Below are 25,688 nucleotides of genomic sequence, written 5' to 3' on the forward strand. Positions count from 1 at the left end.
AGTGATTTATTTGAGCACAAGAAAAATACAATAATAATATTGTTTTAGTAATAAAAGTAAAAGTATTAGAATTGTATGTCAAGTACATCCTCCGATTGCCAGACATACAGCATTCACATGATTGCTGGTCCTACAGTCAGTAATTACACACTCATGTCATACAGATGGACAGTCTAATACAAGGACTTTGTTCAGTACTGTTAACAAACTGTTGAAACCTCATGATACTGTTTCACTTTCTCCCACTCAGTGTGTGTCTTATTCAAATTTTTTAAACTCTAAGACTGACAGTATACATCATGAATTGCTTAATTATGTTTTAGTGTCTAGTGATTATCAAAATGGACAATCATATTTGTTGGCCTGCAAGTACTTTCTCTAATTTTGAGCTGCCTTCAGTTGATTATATCACTAAGCTGATCATGAAGTCTAAGACTGTCACCTGTTCACTTGATCCCTTACCTGCTGTTTTAGTCAAGTCTTGTATCCATTCAGTCTCCTCTATTTTTACAGCTATAGTGTGTTCTTCATTATCAGCTGCTACTGTTCCACAGCCATATCACCCTGCACCCCAAGACTGGTCACCCACTGAAGCTAAGCAGGGTTGAGCCTGGTCAGTACCTGGATGAGAGACCTTCTGGGAAAACTAGGTTGCTGTTGGAAGAGGTGTTAGTGAGGCCAGCAGGGAGTGCTCATCCTGTGGCCTGTGAGGGTCCCAACTAGGGATGTGCAACAGTACTCGAGTACTCGGCCATGACAGCGATGATCGATCATGAAAACGATGACCATGGCGGGAGCTCTTTCTCTCGCTATAGCGCAAATCTTAAAATTCACTGGCATATGCATTCTTTTGTGCAGATACAAGTTGTAATGTTATGTATTATGTAATGTAAGTTATCTGATTAATATCATAGGAAGTGTCATACAACGGGTTTCAGTTTATTGGCATAAAGTCAGCTTCACCTCAGGCAGCTATTCATTATTAGATACTTCTTTTTTAATAACATTACTGCATCATAATCATAATCTAATAGTGTTCCAATCATGTGTTCATGTTTTCATAGGCATGTTTTCATGTCATTTTTATTTTTAACATTCATTTTCATAACAGTCTTCAGATATTTTCATTATCTCCATTACGCCCATGCCCCGCCCCCCGAGTACTCGATTAATCCTTTTTGAAACCTAGCGATGATCGAAATAAGAAATCGCCAAAAATGCCCATCTCTAGTCCTAACGCCCCAGTTTAATGGTGGGGACACTATACTGTCAAAAAGCACCATCTTTCAGATGAGACGTTAACCCGAGGTCCTGACTCTCTGTGGTCGTTAAAAATCCCATGGCACTTCTCGTAAAGCATAGGGGTGTAACCCTAGTGTCCTGGTCAAATTGCCCCCTGGCCTTAGTCAAACATGGCATCCTAATAATCCCCAACCACTTGATTGGCTCTATGACTCTCTCTCATCTACACCTGTAACTTGTGTGTGGAGAGCTGAGCGCACTGGTGCCATTGTACTGTGGCAGCCATCGCATCATCCAGGTGGATACAGCACACTGGTGGTGGAGGAGGAGAGACCCCCACATTATTGTAAAGCGCTTTGGGTGTACAACAATGCACAATAAAACGCTATATAAATGCATTATTCATTCATTCAAAATGGCTTCTATCACTCCAATTCTTATAAATACTGGCACTGATCCTAATGATCAAAATAATTACAAGCCTATTTCTAATCTCCTTTTTATTTTTTATTTATAGTAGCTCAACTTGAATCACATCTGCAAAGTAATGACATTTACGAGCATTTTCAGTCAGGTTTCCAACCCAAACATAGTACAGAAACAGCTCTTGTTAAGGTTATAAATGATCTTCTCCTAGCTGCTGATTCTAGTCTTCTGTCTATTCTTATTTTTTAGATATTAGTTCTGCCTTTGATAGTATTAGTCAATCAGTATTATTGGAATGGCTGGCTTGCATAGGAATAGCTGATAATGCTCTTCTTTGGTTTTCATCTTAAAGTGACAGAAAACTGTTTGTGCTGATTAAGAATACATGTTCACATCCTGTCTCAGTTACTCGTGGCGTTCCACAGGGGTTGGTGTTGGGTACGCTTTTATTCATCATTTATATTCTACCTCTTGGTCGTTAAATACCAATAAACCAGAAGCCCTCCTTGTGGGTTCTAGGTCTGTTTTATCTAAAACTCAATCCTTTACCTTGTTTATTGATAATTTCTCAGTTAATTTTTCTACCCAGGTGAAAAGTCAAAAGTCTTGGGGTTATATTGGATTGTTTGGTTCTCGTATTAGTAATATTTCACAATCTGCATTTTTTCAATTACGCAACATTCCTAAACTTCGTTCGTCACTCTCTCAACATAGTACCGTAGTGCCTATTCATGCATTGGTTACATCTCGGACTGATTATTGTAATCTTTTATTTAGCATTCCTGAAAAACAACTTCAACAATTACAGTTAATTCAGAATTCGGCAGCTAAGATAGTTACCCTCTCATGTACTTTCGATCACATAACTTCAGTTCTTTTTCAGCTGCATTGGCTTCCTGTTCATTATCGTGTACATTACAAAATTTTACTTCTTGCATACAAAGATCTTCATAATTGGCACTTCATTATATTTCAGATCATTTGTACACTCCTTTGCGCTCTTTGAGATCATCTTCTGCAGATTTATTGTCTGTTCCAAACTTCAAGATGTGTTCCTTTGGTGGTAGGGCTTTTAGTTGTGCAGCGCCGAAGTTATGGAACTCTTTACCTTTGCACATTCGCCAGCTGGATTCAATTTCCCATTTTAAAGCTCAGATAAAAATGTATTTGTTTGGAATAGCTTTTAATGATCTGCTTGTTTAATGTGTTGTTATAATGCTTTCATTTTATGTTTTGTTTTATAGTGTAGTATAAAGTTTTATACAGTTTTCCTTTGTGACCATTTACAAAGTTGGTAAGTGTAAGATGCCGGGATTTTTTAAAAATCTGTTCAAATTTTAAAAGTTGTATATTTTATTCCAGCCTCAAGTCGCTTTTTTCCTGGACGGATACGACAGGTTTCTGATGGCTCCTTCTTTGAATGGATGACATGCCTCTTTCATAAACTATAATTACATCTAGATTTTGTCATCTTAAAGCTGTGAAAATAAGTTAACCATTTTATAAAGATCAACTTTGTGACAACAATCAGTTAATATTTAAAGTCTATGAAGTATTTACATAGACATTCGCACACTGAGCTAAATTGGAGCAGCAACAATTTTTCATAAATTTCATGTAATATTTATTAAAATAAGATTTTGCAAAATAAATAATCTAGGTAATGTATTAAGTTTATATACATTTTTATATGAACAACTATTATTAACAATATCTATGAAATTATACTTTTTCTTATTGATGTCACACTGAATCTGTATGATTTTCATAGTAGTGCACCCTTTAAGCTCACTTTACCATAATATGAAATGTTAAAAATCACAGCAGTATAAAACCACAGTAAATTTATAATATTATGGATTTTAAAGTACAACCCAGTAATGCCTGTGTAGTTATATATTAGTGTAGCACACAATTTTATACAGCCAGTCAGCTAACTATGTTCTGTAGCATCTGCGCGATGTTGCTAAAACTATCTTTTGGATCTAACTGTAATTATTTCCCACATCCAAGTTCCAGGTTATAATATGCAAAAGACTAAACATTAATCTTAGTCTTAGGGCCAGCGCAGGGCCCCTGAGAATTTTCTCATTGACAAAACGTTGGCCCCTTAGCGCTGGCCCTGCACGGGCAGCCCTCACTTAGCCCCAGGAAGCCCTCACTAGGCCCACACTATTAATCTACAACAGGGGTGCCTAACCCTGGTCCTGGAGCTCTACCTTCCTGCAGAGTTCAGCTCCAACCCTGATCAAACACAACTGAACCAACTAATTGGGATCTGAAGGAGCACTTGATAATTACAGACAGGTGTGTTTGATCAGGGTTGGAGCTGAACTCTCCAGGAAGATAGATCTCCAGGAAAGGGGCTGGGAACCCCTGATCTACAACAATACATCTGTTTCACTATCAATACTTTCCAGCTACTATAACTTAAGTCTTTGGTGAAAACAGTTATTATACATCTGAAATGGATGCAGTCACCACATAACTAATGTCTGTATTGTCAAAAATGTACAGTAGTCAAAGGGATTTCAAATCAATTTATTAAATACAAAATAGAAAACATTCAATTCAGGTTAATACAGCTACATGCAGCCAAAAATGTAAATGCACAAAAGTACAAAAGAAAGCAATGTAAAGGCCATACATACAAGTAACATCTCTGCAAAAAAACATCAACTCCTTATGTTAGACAGGGCTTGAAATGACACATTTCCCAACCAGGACACTGCACAATATGCTTAGCAGTTGAGCCATGCTGGCTACTGCTGCTTGTTATTGCTAACTCCCTGTACCCACATGGCTTTACTTAAGTAAACCTAAAACACCCTAGCACCCCTAGTGGTAAGGAAGAAAACTGCCCACAAAATTCTTGTTAACCCTCTGGGGTCGACAAACGCGGATACGCGTTTTGAGGCAGATTTTCCTGATAAGGCCGAAATGAGCTTGAATTTCTCTGCCATTTTTGATCGTACAGATAAGAGCAATACACCATTCGAATCTGTAAGGGGTCTACTTTTATTTGTATACAGTCATAATAACAACTAAACTTTGTGCTTTTGAAGAATAAAGAAAACAAACAGGGTGCGCTCTCTGTCTTCTCCGTCTCCGCAAACTGCTTTTTGAAACACGTTACTAAAATGAACTGTAACTCAGCAAATACTTCACACAGAGACATGAGAAATATATCTATAGAAAGCTTGACATGTCTACTGTTAAATTAAGTAAGTACAAATATTCTGTGATAAAGTAATCCGTATGAAACCAAGGACATGTCCAGTTTTTCTGTCTGGTCTCATTATCTCTAATTAGGTCACGCCCACGCGCTGCTCGCGCTTTTGTTATTACAAATCTCCACGCGAGCCACGCGGCATGTAAACGCCCACGCCACCGTAAACAAAGCAGCAATGCGTTCATCTCTGATACTTTTCAGTTTTGGAAGAACACGCTGTGAGGAATAAGCCTTGTATTTACCTCAGAAACGCGCTGAGAGGAACAAAAGTGTTGTATTTACCCCCAGAAGACGCACTGAGAGGAAAAAGCTTTGCTTACCTCACAAACAGAAGGCGAGCGCAGCTAGAGCCGGCGGAGGAGGAGATATTCTATACCGAGTAAGTAATGTTTCTTATTGGCATTCGATAATGTGTTGTTGTGACAAAGTTGAACGCATTTACTAGGTGAACTTTTCCCAAACTATAACTCCAGAATAAAATGTGTGAAATCGAGTGCAACATTTTGAAATATGATAGGCAACCTTTCATTGCATTTAAATGTTGCACGACGTGAGGATAGTTATATGTTGTATAAACAATAATATAAAAGTAATGTCTAAGAAAGTTTAGACCAATCTTTACTGTGAAGTAGCCTACTCTGTTTGTAAATACCTGCTCAAACATGTTTATAATAAGCTTAACAATAATAATTTAGTTTCTCAGTTATAAAATGTTGTTTTTGTTTTGTATGATAATACATGCAAAGCATGTGTGCATCTATGTTATAAAATCAGGTGGGCAATATTGGTGATTGCTAATGTAATAATATAGTTGCTCCTGATAAGCCTATCAACATGCTCACTAATTTATTTATTTATTTTAGTGTGTGTGGGGGGGGGTGCTTTATTTATTTTGAATAGTAACAATATGTAGGCCTATATATTATAATAAATATAATGTACTCTTTTTGCTGTACTTTGGATCAAATAAATGCAGGCTTGGTGAGCTGAAGACACTTCTTAAAAAAAAACATTACAAATCTTACGGTTTAAATAATTTGACTGGTAGTGTATGTATTGTCACCATGTTTGCTTTGTCCGTTCATTGTGTTGCTCACGTCTGTTTTGTGTTTTCTCATGCAGTTTCTGCTGTCTCCCGTTTTCCTGGGTTCCAGTTTACTGCCGCTGTTTTGGATATTGCTCCCACGATGTCTTGACTCTTCTGTTGTTTATTTGTTTGTTTGTTTGTTCCTAATAAACTGTTTAAGTGCACTCCCAAGTGAATCTCAAGTTATTTTATGTGATAGTTATATGTATACACATTTCTTTTTTCCTCACATTCTTTCTTGTAGCAATTCCCTCTGTCACATACCTGACTCAATGGCTCATTATGGAGCTCATTATGCGGGCCTTTGTCTTCTCAGGTGTGAGTCACAGCATTATCCAGGATAGTTCACGCCCTCTCGCATAGAGCCTTTCCACTCAAAAAGTGACTTAGAAAATTTAAATCAATATATTGTTTTCTCTGAACGAGTGCGCTAGATTATTTTCAGATAATTTTGAAGCAAATATTCTAGGCTACAAGATCCAGTTCTCAAAAGTCTTGTGAACAAATGTTCTGTATGTGTTTTATGGCCTTATTTCAGTTACTTTAAAATTGTAGTTTTTTTCTAACCACGCATAAAGGTTGTTTTCTCAAAAACACAATCATGTACATACATGCTGCTCACATATTATTGTAGCCCAGTTTGTGCTGAATGCAGTGTTTTTAGACTTTAGCCATTAAAATGTTTATAAGCAACTGAAAAAAAGCACAAATGTCAGGGCATGTCAAAACACCCTCAGACCCCAGAGGGTTAACAGGCTCATGTCCGTTACACCTCAAATATGACTCGTGAGACCCACTTTCCTGCAGAGTTTAGCTACCACTTGGTCAAACTCGCCCAACTGTGATTTTCTAATGATCTTGAAGACATTGATTAGCATGCACAGGTGTGTTTGATTAAGGTTAGAACTAAACTCTGCAGGAAAGTGAATCTCGTGAGCCAGATTTGAGGATCCCTGGCCTATATTAAACAACAGGTTCTGGAAAGGTCTCTTTTGGTTTGAGCCATTCCAGTTCAATTGGCTAAAGGATGGTCAGTCAATGTTGGTATTCTCCTAGTTGCATTACAGGGCTGCCTACACCAAACCTGCATGGGCCCAAAGGTACAAAAGTTGCTCTGGGCCCGAACGGGGTGGCCCACATACCCCCTTTCCACCAGCAGGAACCAGATGCTAGTTCAGAGCCAGTGCTATTGCCGGTTCTTAGTTGGTTAGACTGGCGAGCCCTTTAAGAACCGGTTGCTTTTCCACAGGCTAGAGAGCCAATACCAGAGCCAGGTCTTGCGTCACTGAATACGTTTCATGTTTCGTTTCACTAGTGCGGGCGCGGCAGACACAACAGACATGTTCGAGGTGCATCAGCGCCACGCAGACAGACCGATCGATCGATCAATCGGCACACAACACACTAAAGCACAGCGAGAGCGATCCAAAAGCATAAAGAGCCATCTGCTTTCCAGTCGCTATCAAGAATGGCGGATGTTGCATTGCTATTGATATTCATGGCTTTGCGACCTACATCGGCATCCAAACACGGCGAATCCAACGTGTTCATGTTTAGCTGCTATTTCAAATATGGCGGTCCAAAGTTTCTGTTCGTCTTCTTGGTCACGGTAACCCCACCCCCAGCCCCTGATGCAAGCGGTTCTTCCTTCTAGCTTCTAGCAATGTTTTGGTGCTACTTACGAACCACTTTTCCTGGTTCGGAGCTGGTGCTTTGGGTGTCGAAAGACAAAAAAACGGGTTTCAAACAAGGCTCTGGCTCCGAACCAGCACTGGAACTGCCTTGGTGGAAAAAGGGTAACAGAGAGCCTGCGGTGAGCCCAAAGCTGTGGGCCTCGCCTGGGCAAGCCCGCATTGGGCCTGTTTAGGTTTGGTGTGGGCTGGCCCTAGTCCACTGTGCCCGCAAAAAGCCAGCATGGGCCCCACAGGGGCATGTTTGCAGGGTGTGAACACATGGAGACTCATATCTCAGTGTGCAATGGTCTGATTGACTTGAAATTACAGGAGTTATGTACTAACAAACACATCAATTGGTTAAGACATCAAGTATGATAATAAATTATATTTCTTTTTATAATCTGAGCTCAAAAATGGAAGTGTGCTTAATGGGTACATGAGCTTAGTAGGTACGTTTACCCTAATTGTGTCATTTATCAAATATATTTAATAGTTCTAACTACAGAAACACTACACTACATGAGACTATAATGATTTAAAAATAATCATTGGATTATCAATGTACCTAATTCATGCAAATTTTCAGGGACATATAAATAATTTTATAAAATGTAATCAAAATGATTGTAATATTTTATAACAGTTGTCTATTTTCTGCTATTACATCAGGTCTCATTTTCAATTGAACTGTCCTTTCAATTCAGATTCCTGTTTTTGAATAATTTTGGTTGTAAACTTTTTTCTTTCTTTTCAGACCCGATGGAAGAGAAAGAGAAGAGTGAAGAACTGAGTGAAGTGGAGGAGAAACATCATGTCAAACCTGAAGAGAAACCTCTCGAGTTGTCGAAAACCAAAAACACATTTTTAAAGAAAAGAAGACCTGAGAAATCTTTCACCTGCACTCAGTGTGGAGCGAGTTTCACATGCAAAAACGCTCTTGAGATTCACATGAGAATCCACACGGGAGAAAAGCCACATGCATGTGATCAATGTGGAAAGAGTTTCCCATACAAACAAAGTCTTAAGATTCACATGAGAGTTCATACTGGAGAGAGACCGTATGCATGTGATCAATGTGGAAAGAGTTTCCCATACAGACGAAGTCTTGTGTTTCACATGAGAGTTCATACTGGAGAGAGACCGTATGCATGTGATCAGTGTGGAAAGAGATTCATCAATTCATCAAACTTTAAACGACACATGAGGATCCACACTGGAGAAAAGCCATTCACGTGTGATCAATGTGGCAAAACATTTATTAGGGCATCACAACTGAAGACACACCTGACAGTTCATACAAAGGAGAAGACGCATTCAGGTTCTTCACGTGGAAAGAGTTTATCACAGCTGAAAAGTTTAAAATCCCATCAGAAATTACATAATGCTGTGAGAGATTATGTGTGCGTTACGTGTGGGAAGACTTTTGCTTCAGTGAATGTTTTAAAACGGCACCAGAGGATTCACACTGGAGAGAAACCTTACAAGTGTTCACGCTGCGACAAGAGTTTCCGTTGGTCAGTAGATCTGCAAAGACATGAGTGGATCCACACTGGAGAGAAACCGCATGTGTGTGATCAGTGCGGGAAGAGCTTCACACGCAAACAAAGTTTTAGAGTCCACATGAGGATCCACACGGGAGAGAAGCCGTACAAATGTGATCAATGTGGAAAGAGTTTCTCATTAAAACAAAGTTTTGATGTTCACATGAGAACCCACACCGGAGAAAGGCCGTACGCATGTGATCAATGCAGCAAAAGATTTATTGATTCATCAGCCCTGAGGAAACACCTGACAGTTCATACGAAGGAGAAGCATTCATGTTCATTATGTGGAAAGAGTTTTTCACAGCTGCGAATTTTAAAATTACATCAAAAATTCCATAACGCTGTGAAAGATCATGTGTGCTTTCAGTGTGGGAAGACTTTTGCTTTGGTGAATGTTTTAAAACGGCACCAGAGGATTCACACTGGAGAAAAACCATACAAATGTGATCAATGTGGAAAGAGTTTCTCATTAAAACAAAGTTTTGATGTTCACATGAGAACCCACACTGGAGAAAATCCATACGCATGTGATCAATGCGGCAGAACATTTCTTGTGTCTTCATCCCTGAAGAGACACCTGACAGTTCATATGAAGGAGAAGCCACATTCATGTTCTTCATGTGGAAAGAGTTTTTCACAGCTGGAAAGTTTAAAATCCCATCAGAAATTACATAACGCTGTGACAGATAATGTGTGCCTTACATGTGGCAAAACCTTTGCTTCAGTGAATGTTTTAAAACGGCACCAGAGGATTCACACTGGAGAGAAACCTTACAAGTGTTCACGCTGCGACAAGAGTTTCCGTTGGTCAGTAGATCTGCAAAGACATGAGTGGATCCACACTGGAGAGACGCCACACACATGTGATCAGTGCGGGAAGAGCTTCACACGCAAACAAAGTTTTAGAGTCCACATGAGGATCCACACGGGAGAGAAGCCGTACAAATGTGATCAATGTGGAAAGAGTTTCTCATTAAAACAAAGTTTTGATGTTCACATGAGAACCCACACCGGAGAAAGGCCGTACGCATGTGATCAGTGCGGCAAAAGATTTATTGATTCATCAGCCCTGAGGAAACACCTGACAGTTCATACGAAGGAGAAGCATTCATGTTCTTTATGTGGAAAGAGTTTTTCACAGCTGCGAATTTTAAAATTACATCAGAAATTACATAACGCTGTGAAAGATCATGTGTGCTTTCAGTGTGGGAAGACTTTTGCTTTGGTGAATCTTTTAAAACGGCACCAGAGGATTCACACTGGAGAAAAAACATACAAATGTGATCAATGTGGAAAGAGTTTCTCATTAAAACAAAGTTTTGATGTTCACATGAGAACCCACACTGGAGAAAATCCATACGCATGTGATCAATGCGGCAAAACATTTCTTGTGTCTTCATCCCTGAAGAGACACCTGACAGTTCATATGAAGGAGAAGCCACATTCAGGTTCTTCACGTGGAAAGAGTTTTTCACAGCTGGAAAGTTTAAAATCCCATCAGAATTTACATGACGCTGTGAAAGATAATGTGTGCCTTACATGTGGGAAGACTTTTGCTTCAGTGAATGTTTTAAAACGGCACCAGAGGATTCACACTGGAGAGAAACCTTACAAGTGTTCACACTGTGACAAGAGTTTCCGTTGGTCAGTAGATCTGCAAAGACATGAGTGGATCCACACTGGAGAGAAACCACACACGTGTGATCAGTGCGGGAAGAGCTTCACACGCAAACAAAGTTTTAGAGCCCACATGAGGATCCACACGGGAGAGAAGCCGTATGCATGTGATCAATGTGGAAAGAGTTTCACATTAAAACAAAGTTTTGATGTTCACATGAGGATCCACACCGGAGAAAAGCCGTATGCATGTGATCAATGCGGCAAAACATTTCTTGATTCATCAGCCCTGAGGAAACACCTGACAGTTCATACGAAGGAGAAGCCACATTCATGTTCTTAATGTGGAATGAGTTTTTCACAGCTGGAAAGTTTAAAATCACATCAGAAAACACATACTGGTGCATATGTGCTCTAAGTGTGGCAAGACTTTTACTTTGGCAATCAATTTAAATTGTACCATAGAATTCACACTGGAGAAAAACTTTATAATTGTTCACACTGCGACAAGAGTTTCTCAATAAAGTCTGTTCTATGTAAGTTAGTGTCCTAACAGCCACAATTAGTGGCAGGACATTTTGTTGGTTGGAAAGTATGTCATTATTATGAGAAAGTATGTCATTATTATGAGATTATGTCAGGGTTCCTTAATATGCGGCCTGTGGTAATTTCAAATAGTGTTATCAAGGTAATGTCAGCGTAAGCATGTCACTGGTGTGAAAATTAAAATGCAGCATCTTAGACAGCTTAGTCTGACAGTGAAAATCGCACTCACCATGACTGTGAATAAAAATGGAAACGGAAAATAGACTATTCAAATTTGAATCAACCATCACAACGCAAAGCCACCGTGTTTATGCACGCAGACTGTGGTGGTCTGTAAGGCTGATGACATGAAACGCCATTTCAATACATTGCACAGTAATTTTGACTGCAATTATCCAGAACATTCTGAGAGCCGCAAACAGAAGGCATCACAATTGGTGGCAGATCAGTTGCTGTTCTTTACAAAAATACATCCATACAGGTGAATGCGTGTGGCTTGGAACCTGGCAAAGGCCAAAAGGCAGTTCACAGATGCAGAATGAATTAGAAACTGTCCAAACATCTACTATAAGGGGTCAAAATAGAACTTTATTAAAATATCAAAGTAAATAAATAAATAGTAATTAAATTGTATTATTTACAAATTACAGTTTTAGTTCTAGACAGTTACCTATGGCTATGATTTTATTAATACAGTTATCTGATTGATTTTATGATCTCAAGCGTTCAGAAATCACACACAATAAAATCAAGCAGTTTTACTACGATAAAAGCATGGTTAATTTTGGTAAGGGTTGTTATGTCCATATGTTTTTGTTGAAGAAATTAAAGAGGATGTAGCATTTCTGTTGCAATTTGAATTAAATGTTTGGTCAATATTAAAGTGTGACAACAGCAATTATCAGGCCTTTGGTGCCCTTTGCAGGCATTTGTAATAATGTAAATTGTTTGTTTTGTATTAGGTTATGTATTTTAACAGTGTTCAATGAAACCATAGGCTGTATACCATTCATTGCCTTGTTGTTTTTATATAATACATTTCAAGTCATGGAAACTAGAATATTAAGTCAGATGCGCTGTTGGTGGTGGCGACATTAAAACACGTTACTAACGTCAACAGTCAAAAAAGTTTCAGAGGATTATGAACGTAGTTAACTGAAAGTGATGCATGGGCTTAATCTCAGGCTTTTTTTATTTTTATTTTCTCTGCGCCGGACCTCGCTGATGTCTTTTCCCAGATATAGCCTAGTTGTCCATTAATTATGATGATCATTTGTATTCAGCTGCAAACATGAGGTGAGAGCGGGCGTGGGTGCAGATGCGGGAATGGTGTGTCGTGCGATTATACCGCCTAGTCAAGTCACCTTTATTTATATAGCACTTTAACAATACAAATTGTGTCAAAGCAACATCAAAATAGGAAAATAGTGTGTCAATAATGCAAAATGACGAGATTAAACACTCAATTTTCAGTTAAAGGCATTTCATTATTGAATTTGGTAATGTCATCATCCAGCTCAGTTCAGTTTAAATAGTATCTGTGCAATCAAGTCGACGATTTCACTGGAAATTAAGTGTCCCCAACTAAGCAAGCAAAGGCGACAGCGGCAAGGAACCAAAACTCCATCGGTGACAGAATGGAGAAAAAAATCTTGGGAGAAACCAGGCTCAGTCGGGGGGCCAGTTCTCCTCTGGCCAGACGAACCAGCAGTTTGTTCCAACTGCAGCCAAGTCAGATTGTGTAAAGGACTCATCTGGTTCCCGTATTCTTGTCCCAATGGCTATCTAGGTGATGAGGTCTTCACTGGGGATCTGTCTCTGGGGCTCATCAAGGTGTCCTGGTCTCCGCTGACGTTGCAGCTGCAGCCTAACAACCCTTTAACGGATTTGAATATCAGAAGCGTATTAGTGTGTTATGTGTTAAAGAGATGGGTCTTTAATCTAGATTTAAACTGACAGTGTGTCTGCCTCCCAAACAGTGTTAGGTAGATTGTTCCAGAGTTTGAGTGCTAAATATGAAAAGGATCTAGATTATTACATGTGGGGGTTTTAAGCCCGATAATTAACACCTCTGTTTTTTTTCAGAATTTAGCAGTAAGAAATTACTAGTCATTCAGTTTTTATATCGACTATGCATTCCATTAGTTTCTCAATTTGGTGTTTCACCGGGCCGCGAAGAAATATAGAGCTGAGTATCATCAGCATCACAGTGAAAGCTAACCCCGTATTTCCTGACGATATTTCCCAAGGGTAACATGTAAAGCGTGAAAAGTAACGGCCCTAGTGCTGAGCCTTGAGGTACTCCATACTGCACTTGTGATCGATATGATACCTCTTCATTCACTGCTACGAATTGATGGAGGTCAGATAAGTACGATTTAAACCATGCTAATGCACTTCTACTAATGCCAACAAAGTTTTCTAGTCTGTTCAAAAGAATGTTGTGATCAATAGTGTTTAACGCAGCGCTAAGAAGATCCAGTAGCACTAATAGAGAGATACAATCGCGATCAGATGATAAGAGCAGGTCATTTGTAACTCTAATGAGAGCAGTCTCAGTACTATGAAACGGTCTAAATCCTGACTGGAAATCTTCTCTATGAAGGAATATAATTGTGAGGATACTACCTTTCTATTATCTTTGACAGAAAGTAAAATAGTTTGATCTTGGAAGTAAAATAGTTCATTAAGTCATTACTGCTGTGCTGTTGGGAAATGTCAACACCTGTTGATGCTTTATTTTTTTGTTAATTTAGCCTCAGTATTGAATAAATACCTGGGGTTATGTTTGTTTTCTTCTAAAAGAGATGAAAAGTAATCAGGTCTAGCAATTTTTAATGCTTTTCTGTAGGATAGGGTACTTTCCCGCCAAGCAATACGAAATACCTCTAATTTGGTTTTCCTCCAGCTGTGCTTCATTTTCCAGGCTAGTCTCTTTAGGGTGTGAGTGTGCTCATTATACCATGGACTCTTGGACTCTTTTTCCTTAATCTTCCTTAAGCGTAAAGGAGCAACCACATCTAATGTGCTAGAAAAGAGAGTCCATAGTTTGTTACATCATCAAGTTTTTCTGCGCTGTTGGATATGCTGAGGAATTAATCAGGAAGATAAATCAAGAAGATTACTTACTGAGCAGTCTTTTGTGCTGGAAGTGATGGTTCTACCATACTTGTAACAAGGAGTAGAATTTACAGTTTTAGCTATATGGAGTTTACACAAGACTAGATAATGATCTGAGATATCATTGCTTTGCTGCAGAATTTCAACACCATTAACATCAATTCCATGCGACAGTGAGTATGCCTACTGCGTTCATCATAAAATGAATATATATATATATATATATATATATATACATACAGGGCTTGACATTAACACCCGGGTGGATTTCAGCTGTGGCGGGTAACACAGTCACTCCCACTAGCCACTCTGACGGGTTGAATTTTATATACAGTAACAGAGCTCAACATTAATGCTTGACCGGGACAAGTAGATTTTTTGAAGGGGCAAGTGAAAGAAGAGAATTTTACTCGCCTGACCGGACAAATAATCTGATTAAAACATCTAATTGCACCGAAAATTGTTATGATTTTATTACATTCGGTGTAAACAGCGATTGATAATGGATAATCAACAGTAACATCAAGATCGCGCCAGTTGAGACTCACGCAGCCTGTCTGTGAGAGAATCTTGTGGTGAAATTAAAACAAATGAACACAATTGCACACAGAATAAACATAAAAATGTAACTTAGTTATTTATTCATAACATAGTCAAATTTGACATTTTATACAAGAGTTAAAACGAGTAGTTAATATACATTTTAGTTCAATATTTAAATTTGAATTTATTGAAAGGATATATTATGGTAACACTTTACAATAAGGTGTCATTTGTTAACATTAGTTAATGTGTTAACTAACATGAACGAACTATGATCAACACATTTATTACAGTATTTATTAATCTTTGTTAATGTTAGTTAATAAAAATACAGTTGTTCATTGTTTATTCATGTCAGCTCACAGTGCATTAACTAATGTTAACAAACACAACTTGTGATTTTAATAATGCATTAGTAAATGCTGAAATTAACATGAACTAAGATTAATAAATGCTGTAGAAGTATTGTTCATTCTTAGTTCATGTTAACTAATGTAGTTAACTAATGTTAAGTAATGAACCTTATTGTAAAGTGTTACCTATATTGTCAACGTTGACTGTTTTTGCTCCATTTTGGTTAATGAAAATATCCAAACAAAGATCACAGCAGAACAGTCGTGCATGTCTGAGCTACACACAGCGGTGTTTTGTTAATGAATGATTCACGTTTTTTTAAATTTTGAATCATTTGAGTCAATGATTCAGTGGTCCATTCATAAGGACAAGCACTTGATTCATTCTTGAATGAATCAGCTGTATGAACGAATTGTTTGAATGCTTCAATGACTCATTAAGTCACTTGCTGCCACCTACTGGCGGTTTACTTTCATAGTAGCCTATTTTTGCATTTTTTCCAACATTTCATATTTGTATATTAAAAAATATATATATTTTAAAACACCTAGCTCACAACATTGTTTATGCTGTTATAATTTTGCATGCAGTGTAAATGCATTCGTGCCATATTTCAGCTACATTGAACTGTCTGTGTAAATGCATCTGAATGCCGCTCCAGTCACTTCTGTTTCTTCTGCAGTGGAAAGATTGATTTTGTAGATACTGATTTCATATGACTGGTAACAGCCCTATATTATCTTAGTATATTAAGTTAAATTATTCATAAAATGTAAGAATTTGATATGAAAGATGATGCATGCATTTAGTTTTTTTTTTTTTTTTTTAAAGTCACTAATAACAGAACCTTCATGTAATTTTTCAAAACACTTACTTCTTCCAAATGCTTGGATACAATACACATGAAACAAAGATCTTTCGTTCATTGAACAAAAATTACTGGTTCAAAATGACACAACTTAACACAGCATTACATCTGAATTGATTGTCTATTCATTTCATTATAGTGATCTAAATATCAATTGATACAACAGCTCAAAATGCTATATAACTGTTGCTTTACTCTTGAAGCATAGTTTTTTTTAAATGGAAAATTATGAACTATATTAAATGTTTAGATTATGAAAGTGAAGCAACTGAGGACTGAGTATTTTCAGGTATGATCAGCTTCAAGATGCCTGTTGTTGGGAGAAAAAAAAATGAAAAATTCTAAATCATTGTTATTAGTATTTGTTTTTCCTACAATAAATGTCTTTTTAGAGGGTGATAGAGCTGGAAGCTGATGAAAACCATTCATATTTTTGGAGGAGGCAGGCTTTAACCTGGCCAAGAGATGTAGGAAAAGTTGAGAGCCCAGCGGTTGAGAGGGGCCCAGAACGATGTTCGCTGGGGGCCTGACCACCCCCCACTGAATGTGATTTTGAGGGGCCCCATAACAAAATCTTAGCAATAGCCTTGAGAGCAATCATGGTTTCAGGCCCATCCACAGTTTATCACCTTGTATAATAGCTTTTAGCTATTATGCTGCCCGCAGTTGGAACCAGCTTCCAGAAGAGATCAGATGTGCTAAAACATTAGCCACTTTTAAATCCAGACTCAAAACTCATCTGTTTAGCTGTGCATTTGTTGAATGAGCACTGTGCTACGTCCGAACTGATTGCACTATGTATAATCACTTTCTATTCTTAAATGTTTTAAATTCTTTTAAAATCAATTTTTAAATCACTTTGTTTTTATTGTTGTGATTTTTATTATTTTTAATAACGACTATTTCACTTCCTTTTATGTAAAGCACTTTGAATTACCATTGTGTATGAAATGTGCTATATAAATAAACTTGCCTTGCCTTGCCTTGCCTTGTATTTACCCCCATACACTCCAGCTGACATTTTACTGTAGGCCTACTGTAGATTTTTCTTATCTTTTTTTTTCTTATCGATTTTTTTGAAAAACCTATTGTGAGTTGATTATTTCATTAATAATTTTCAAATTTTGTTTAATGATTCCAGTGTCTGTACTTTTCTCTCTAGTCTATTACAATGGTGTATGAATGTGTAGAACCATAATGGAAGCTGTATCGTGTGTATTGAACAGCTATATTTAATGGTTGTACTAACAACTAAACAGTGAAACTTTGGGTATCTTGTGTGTGGGTGATCTAAAGTAATGTTCCTATGATATTTCGTAATAAATGAAGTTTTTGAACCAATGCTTCTGCAATTGCAAGGCTTGTTTAAAGATATTAACGCAATATGCAAAGTTTTGAACATTGGACAGCCTGTGTTACAAATAATGACTGTTTTGAGTTTTGAAAAATGACAAGGTTCTTTTATTAGTGCAAAAATTATTGTATAAAAACTGTAATATGGTTAGGGAAAAATGCCCTTTAAATAGGTCAAAAATGACCTGGAAATCAGTTTAAATACATTTTTGTATGCAGTATTAAGTCATATAAAACGTAATTTCCCAACAACAAAATTGTGGCCAGTGAAAATACTGAGTGCCACAGTGGCAGATGAGCAAAAAAGTTAATGTCAAGCCCTGTATATCTATATCTATATCTATATATATATATATATATATATATATATATTCATGTTTAGAGTTTTGTTTATGTATATGTTAATATTAATATAGAACTAAAGATTTTTTTTTTTTTTTTTTGAGCAACTGGGATGGTGCCCCCCTGGGAGTTGGTACCCTACGCAAACTGCGTACTCTGCGTATAGGGAGCGGCGGTACTGCGTAGAGGCATTGGCGGGTGAGTGTCCAATCTTTTATCCGACATGAAGAAAGCTGAAGTCATGTCACTTGCAATAGGCTTGTCTTGTGACTGAACTGACATTGAACCATTGAAACACTGGATGATTTTGCGAAATTGGTAAATGACTTTCATCCAATTGCGCTCACATCAGTTCTTTGCACGTATACAGCGCATAGTGTGTAAGGAATTGTCATTTCAAATTGAGACCATTGTGACCCCCTGCAGTTTGCATATTGCATAGTCGAAGCACTGTGGACGCCTCCCTCACTCATTTGAATAAAGTTCAACATTATTTGTTATTCAGTGTGCTGTTATTCAATGTGCTGAAGTAATTTAAACTGAAACAGGAAGACAGGGCGGGACATATCGAACAGCCCCGCCCCCTTTTAAAATAGTGTTTTGTTTATATCTGCTCAGGCCAGAGTCGTACTTGAGCTCGGTAAAGCCCCATTTGACAGCCATAGTCTAATCATAGTCTAATTTGACAACCATAGCTATAATCATGCAGAGGCTGTGTAGTTTTAAAAGTATTTAATATATGCCGACTCACGCATATGATTCGCTCTGTGTGATCGTATCACTGGACTGGAGCCAAAGTCCGGATCAGACTGCCACGGTTCGCATGACACAACGTGAAACCAGACCTCATTTGCCCCAATCGAAAGCATATTTGCACTGTCTGAATTGTTCCCTACCGCCTACATTGTACAGGAAATACTACACTGTACTACACTGTGCTCAGCCACGGCTTCAGCGTCTATTTATAGTGTAGGGGGCAGGCGCTTCAGATTCTAGAGAGCATTTGATTGGTCAGAAGATTTGATGAGAAGCTGAATACGATGTGACGTCAAAAAAACCATTAATCCATTTTGGCGGAAGTGACGAACTGCAAACTTTGAATGCTTATATCTTCTAAATGCTTATAGATAACATTAAGACTAACATATTGATACTAACACCCAAAAAACTTTTAATTTTGATTTCAGGGGGACTTTAAAATAGCCCAGTTCCGTGGGAAAACCGTGAACTTGGCAACACTCGCTGCGTTCAAAATCGCATACTTCCCTACTATATAGTGGGCAAAAAGCAGTAGACGAGCGAATAAGTATGTTTGAATCATAAGTATTCATAAAAGAGTAGGCGAGAATTAGTAGGAGAGTATACTAATTCTCGCGAGATTCGGACGTACATATACTTCAGACTACACGATTTTAGCTTGATTTTGCCACAACCTGCTTGATGTAGGGTGTCGTGGGATTCGTAAACGACAATGGGCGTCGGGACGCACGATTCAATCGTTTCATCTTGTGTAGTGTGTCATAGTGCATGACACCTCTGCGACACTTCACGACGTCAACACATAAAGACTAGCATGTTTAATTACGTCGTACACGACAAGTTCCATGACATCTGTGACACTGGCCAATAGGAGCACAAAAGCACCTTTTTACAAGCTTTCAAACAAGCCGAAATGAAAGAGAGACAATGGTATCTGTCTTGCTAGGTGTAATTTTACAATGGAGGAAATGTTCGTGGAGCAACAGCAACAATACTCACAATACACATTTATGATGAGGGACTACCGCGACAAAAGGTAAAATAAAAACTATTTTGACAGTCCATACCATCCTCTGCATGCCATCCAGATTTGTGTCCATTGTCAGGTTTTCTTTCTTTTTTGGGGTTTTTTGATGACAAGACAGGGAAAAACACGCTGTTTGCTAGCCATTGTTTGTTTACGCTCATAGCACCTTCTGTCTTGTCCGATGACATCACGCACATCGTTAATGACAGCATGCGATGAATGATCGGGTAGCATCGTGTAGTCTGACATGTTTCTTGTTCACGACACGACAAGATTTTATGAGTCAAAATCGCATAATCTGACACAGTGACTGTCGTAACCGACAAAAATCCTTATATGCATCCTTATATGCCTACTCACCTACTATATAGTAAGGAAAAAGAGTATGTGAAAAAAGAAGTACGTTCGTAAACTTAAGTATTCATAAAAGAGTTTGTCCTGCTGGTTTCTGTTCATACAACATCAGTCAATGAAACCAGAGTTTCAGAAGCTTCAAAGTTTCAAGTTTTACTCTGTTTAAATGTTTTACAGGTAGTCGTGCTCATGGAGCAGACACAGCGATAGCCAGATTGTCCCACACATGTTCTCCCGCTCTTGCTTCAAGGTTGTATGGTTCAGGGGGCGTCATCATGGTCTTCCTCATCCTCTCTGTGCACTCAGGCAAGGACAGCCTCAATGTCCCTTTTCCATCCATGATCAGATTCAGTCTGACTGCATCAACGAGGGATGTGATGGACAGCAGAGACAGGTGAAGGTGGACACCGTGGTCAGCTGCAGAACTGGCACAGCTGTGTTGAGATGGCAGTAGGATGGGTGTTCACTGCCTGTAAATACATAATTGTTAGAACAATAAGTTTGAATAAAGCTTTGTTTTATGTGTTGTTGACTTGTGTATGTACAGTGGGGCAAATAAGTATTTGATACACTGCCGATTTTTCAAGTTTTCCCACTTACAAAGAATGGAGAGATCTGTAATTTTCTTCGTAGGTACACCTCAACTGTGAGAGACAGAATCTAAAAAAAAAAAATCCAGAAAATAACATTGTATGATTTTTAAATAATTAACTTCCATTTTATTGCATGAAATAAGTATTTGATCACCTACCAACCAGCAAGAATTCTGGCTCTCACAGACTTGTTAGTTTGTCTTTAAGAAGCCCTCCTATCCTCCACTCATTACCTGTATTAATTGCACCTGTTTGAACTCGTTACCTGTATAAAAGACACCTGTTCACACACTCAATCAATCAGACTCCAACCTCTCCACTATGGGAAAGACCAAAGAGCTGTCTAAGGACACTAGGGACAAAATTGTAGACCTGCACAAGGCTGGGATGGGCTACAGGACAATAGGCAAACAGCTTGGTGAGAAGGCAACAACTGTTTGTGTAATTATTAGAAAATGGAAGAAATTCAAGATGACTGTCAATCTCCCTTGGACTGGGGCTCCATGCAAGATCTTTATTGTGGTCAGCCTAAGGCACACCTGTGCAATAATCACGCTGTCTAATCAGCATCTTGATATGCCACACCTGTGAGGTGGATGGAGTATCTCGGCAAAGGAGAAGTGCTCACTAACACAGATTTAGACAGATTTGTGAACAATATTCGAAAGAAATAGGCCTTTTGTGTACATAGAAAAAGTCTTAGATCTTTGAGTTCAGCTCATGAAAAATGGGGGCAAAAACAAGTGTTGCGTTTATAATTTTGTTCAGTGTAGATGGTTAAAGTAATCTAATAATGTAATCTATTAATAAAAACCTATCTGTTTATGGGTGTCGTGACCAGGGGTGGACTTAGCGATTTGGGGGCCCTAAGCAAATTCCAGGTATGGGGCCCCCATATAATAACTGTGTCCTTTTATGCTTAACCCCTATTTTGCTCGCTCGCTCTAGTTTTTAGTTTATTTATCCCTTCACAACTAATTATTAGTCAAATTGCTGCTGTTCTAAAGCCTACCTTATTTTATTTTTTTTTGGATCACAAAAGGAAGACATTATCAATAAATATATGAATAAAGAAAGAAAAGAAAAATGCATGCACTTGTCCATTTAATAAATTGTAAAAACTTTCAACCTTTTTACAAACATAAAATTCCCATGCAATTTATTCCATATTCCAAGTGTTTATAACCCTTATTTTGCTTATCTCGCTCTAGTTTATAGTTTATTTGTACCGTCACAACCAGTAATTTGTCAACCTGATGCTGTTCTAAAGCCAAATTTGGCTACCTTATTTTTTGAGATTACAAATGAAGACATTATCCAAAAAAAAAAAAAAACTTGCACTTGTCCCTTTAATAAATTGTAAACCTTTCCAATCTTTTTAAAAACATAAAATTATCCCAGGCAACTCATTATATATTCCAAGTGTTCTGAAGGCATACTGTAGGCTTTGCCGAGAAACAAATAGAAAATGAAACCTATTATTAAGGGAAAATCTCCAGTCATTGCATTCATTCATTTATACGAGTACGCGGCAGTTCGTGCCGGTGCGCCTAGGAGAAGCATACAAGAGAGTCATTTTGAAACATCAAGACAATAAAATTGTGACTTGAAACACAATACTTTCTTTACTGAGGTGAATATCTCTGTTCTGAGACAGTCAGATACATTTACAGCTCTGCACATTTTGCATGTTTCCCTAATTTACACACCTGATTCAGATCATCAGCTCATTAGGAAAGGGCTCCATGAACTCCAATGAGTGTGTCAGATAAGGGAGACATGCAAAATGTGCAGAGCAGTGGGTCCCGAGGAACAGGATTGAAAACCACTGTGTTAGTGCACCTCTCCCTTTTATATATATATATATATATATATATATATATATATATTTTTTTATATTGCACAACTTATAATTGCATACAAGATCAGGGGAAGAATGGTTGTATCTTTTACAATAAACAATCATAATGACAAAAAAAAGGAAAACATAAATATAATGGGTTTGCATACATGAAAGTATGAGATTACATACACAGAAAAAAAGCACAATGACAAGGTTAAATATCTTTGAATAATCATAATATTCATATGATCATAATGCATCACAAATAGCATTTTTGTTGCTTTTTTTGTTATTTATAAGACTGAGGGATGAAACGAGACTTAAATTCAACAAGAAACATCAACATATTTACTGAATTAAACCTGTCGCTCGTATCTTGTTATAACATAGTAGGTCACATGATAATGTCAACATGGCGGATCGCATTCATACTCAACGAGATTTGGCTGTAGAGTACGTACTCTTTTAGCGCTCGTTAAGTAAGTACTTCTTGAAATTAAGTATACTCATTGAGTATGTGGTTTCGAACGCAGCCACTTGCTGCGTCCCAATGTGCCTACTTATACTACGCCCTTAAAGTATGTACTCTTTCGGTGAAGAAAAAGTACACACTTTTGAGTGTGTAGTAGAAGAGTAGGCAAGATTTGGGACATACTATCACGTTACACAACTGCGTCTTTAACGGTCTCTGTAGCACCTGTTACACGCACCCTGTCACTGTAAACTGGCCTGTTAATCATCTTGCCTCCACATTTCATTTCATTTAACTTACTACCGTATTGGAGAAAAAAGAAGTAGCTTGTTTATCTGCCAGTCGCGGCTCTTTCATGCGGAGAACTCTGCTATTTTCTGCATAATGATGCATTTAAAAGTTAACGACTGTTTATAAAAGTTCACATTGCTGTTGCAGATGAAATATAACACGGATAACAATAAATAAATAGTTTTTACCAGTTTAAATGTTGATTATTAGTAACTCAAACCCCTTTTTGTAAACCTAAAGGTCGATCGCGCACATCCGCCACGTTTGTAGTTTTTCTAAGGCTTTTTATTCGTGTTTGTAGTTCTGGACCGAATCCTTTGCCAAAGCGCAATGGATTGTGGGCAATTTTAGCCATTAGAGTGTGCACGGATCCACACTTCAAAAATCAACCTGAAATAGTAGACCATCCAGGGACTTTTGGCATACTTTTTTCAACATACTATGCTTTGGGACACACTATCATGCTACTCTTACTATTTCTGCAGTATCCAGTATGTATGCTGCGCATAGTATGCAAATTTTCTGTATGCATGGAATACCCGGATGACCTACTATATTTGCCAGAATCTGCTAAATATAACTCAAGTTCACTGAAATCAGTACAGAAGCTGTGTTCGGAATGGCATACTATCGTACAACTCCTACTATACTGCAGTATGCTGTGTGAATACTGTGAATAGTATGTGAATTTTCTGTATGCGTGGAATGCCCGGATTACCTGCTACATTTGCTGAAATTTGATGTATGCATCTGAAGACACTGCATGGGATACTGTTTCCCAGAAAGCAACGTGTTTCCCATGTGATGTTTCATCTTCAAACGCGCGAGTGAACTGGAGGCGGGGAATAGTAATTATAAATGTTATAATTGTACGTATATACATGTAAACTACATGTCCCAAATAAAATGTATGATAATTGTAAGAAATTGTAGTCTGCCTCGACCCAGCTTCCACTCCAAAATATGTTTGAGCATGCTCATTTCCCAAAATGGCTTAACCCTTTCGCACGTGAGTTTAAAATATTCTAGCTGAGCCCCAGGCGTGAGTTTTTTTAGGCGACCGTTATTTTAGAACTTATAGCCTTATTGTTTCCATGGCGACGCGTCATGCTTGTCATGTGACACACCGCAGCCGTAATAGCGCTGTATGACACATGGATTGCTTTTATTTCGTTTTTCCTTTTTTTATTATTAATATTCACAAACATACTCGCTATATTATTAAATATCTGATATTCCGATTCTGAAATATGTGCAAGTAAATGTGTTTGGTTGTTTAAACACGTTTATAATGATCGTGTTAGTTGATCTATACCGGGTGATGGGCGCCGCCATGTTTGCTCGCTGAATCCAGCTGTGGGATTTACAAAACGTAAATTCATCCTCTCCTCCCGAAACACGTTAAAATAAGTCTCCAGTAAACTGGGAGAAGAGCAGAGTAAACTTTATTGTTACCTACACTATGTGTATATGATATCAATAAAACATGTCGTCAGATTATATTTGTAAGGATCATTATTGCTGCTTCCATAGACATCAGCGCATATTTTACAAACTATAAATGTATGGCTTTTCTAGTATTTATGTGTATTTAAATGTCTGAAATCTTAAATAAGCATTATATGGTTGAAAACACTGAATAAGTGATAATATTACAAGCGCTCGCGCGTCTGATCTGGCTCCGCGCCAGAAAGCAGATTTGAATTTCAGCAGTTGATGACGTGACTCACTGAAAGTTCTAATCACACCGGTGTGATCATACGCTCCAGGGACCAGCCAAGACTGATCACACCGGTGTGATCGTACGCGTTAAAGGGTTAATTATTATAGAGAAGAAGAAAGTCAACAGTTATGTTGTTTGTAGACCATTTGGGATGATCACATCCTGAGCAAATGGTGACCAATTGCAGAATGGGACAGGTGTGGGACACTGAGAACCACCTCAGACAAAGGGGTGTCAGAACTTAATAAACATACAGACTACAGCTGTTACAACAGGAGCAACTTCATTTACATGAAGGGTGATAAACGGAAAATGTATAAAATGTTTGAACTTAGGATGTTCTGGGTTCATTCCAACTACGCTGAACCCAAGGTACTACATGTGCTTTGTCACTGCTATGCTGCAATAAACACCTTCATTGAGATCTTCAACGTCCTCATCACTTTTTCTTACATAATTTACACTCAATATGTTATTGCATACTGTTTTATAATGTGCTACAGTACTAAAGTATAAATATCTGCCACCTAACTACTATTTACACACCTGTTGCTAAAGAAAATGCTGCTGTTTTAGTGTAAACAGAATTTATCATTATTTGCACTTAGTGTAACTAGAATATATCACTTTTTCCAATTAGTGTAACTGCCAAAAATATCATTAAAGACAGCTCATT

The 25,688-nt window shown here is 37.9% G+C and overlaps 1 protein-coding gene across 5 annotated transcripts in view; it reads left to right on the forward strand.

Moving 5' to 3' along the window:
- The window catches only part of LOC131531172 (zinc finger protein 721-like), a 41,155-nt gene extending 23,260 nt beyond the window's left edge, over positions 1 to 17,895 (forward strand). The window contains exons 6-7 of one of the 5 annotated variants that reach the window (XR_009268590.1): positions 3,031 to 5,279; positions 6,023 to 8,320. Coding sequence is in view for 4 of the 5 variants with exons in the window: in XM_058761744.1 (XP_058617727.1) it covers positions 8,418 to 11,167 (2,750 nt within the window). In the remaining variant the exon portion in view is untranslated. Of the gene's footprint in view, positions 1 to 537; positions 1,563 to 3,030; positions 5,982 to 6,022; positions 8,321 to 8,417 lie in introns of those variants that run through there. The other 4 variants (XM_058761744.1, XM_058761747.1, XM_058761745.1 and 1 more) reach the window with 4 other exon arrangements.
- Positions 17,896 to 25,688: the final 7,793 nt, after the last annotated feature.

This window comes from Onychostoma macrolepis, chromosome 22, assembly GCF_012432095.1.
Source record: "Onychostoma macrolepis isolate SWU-2019 chromosome 22, ASM1243209v1, whole genome shotgun sequence".
Classification (NCBI taxonomy): Eukaryota; Metazoa; Chordata; class Actinopteri; order Cypriniformes; family Cyprinidae; genus Onychostoma; species Onychostoma macrolepis.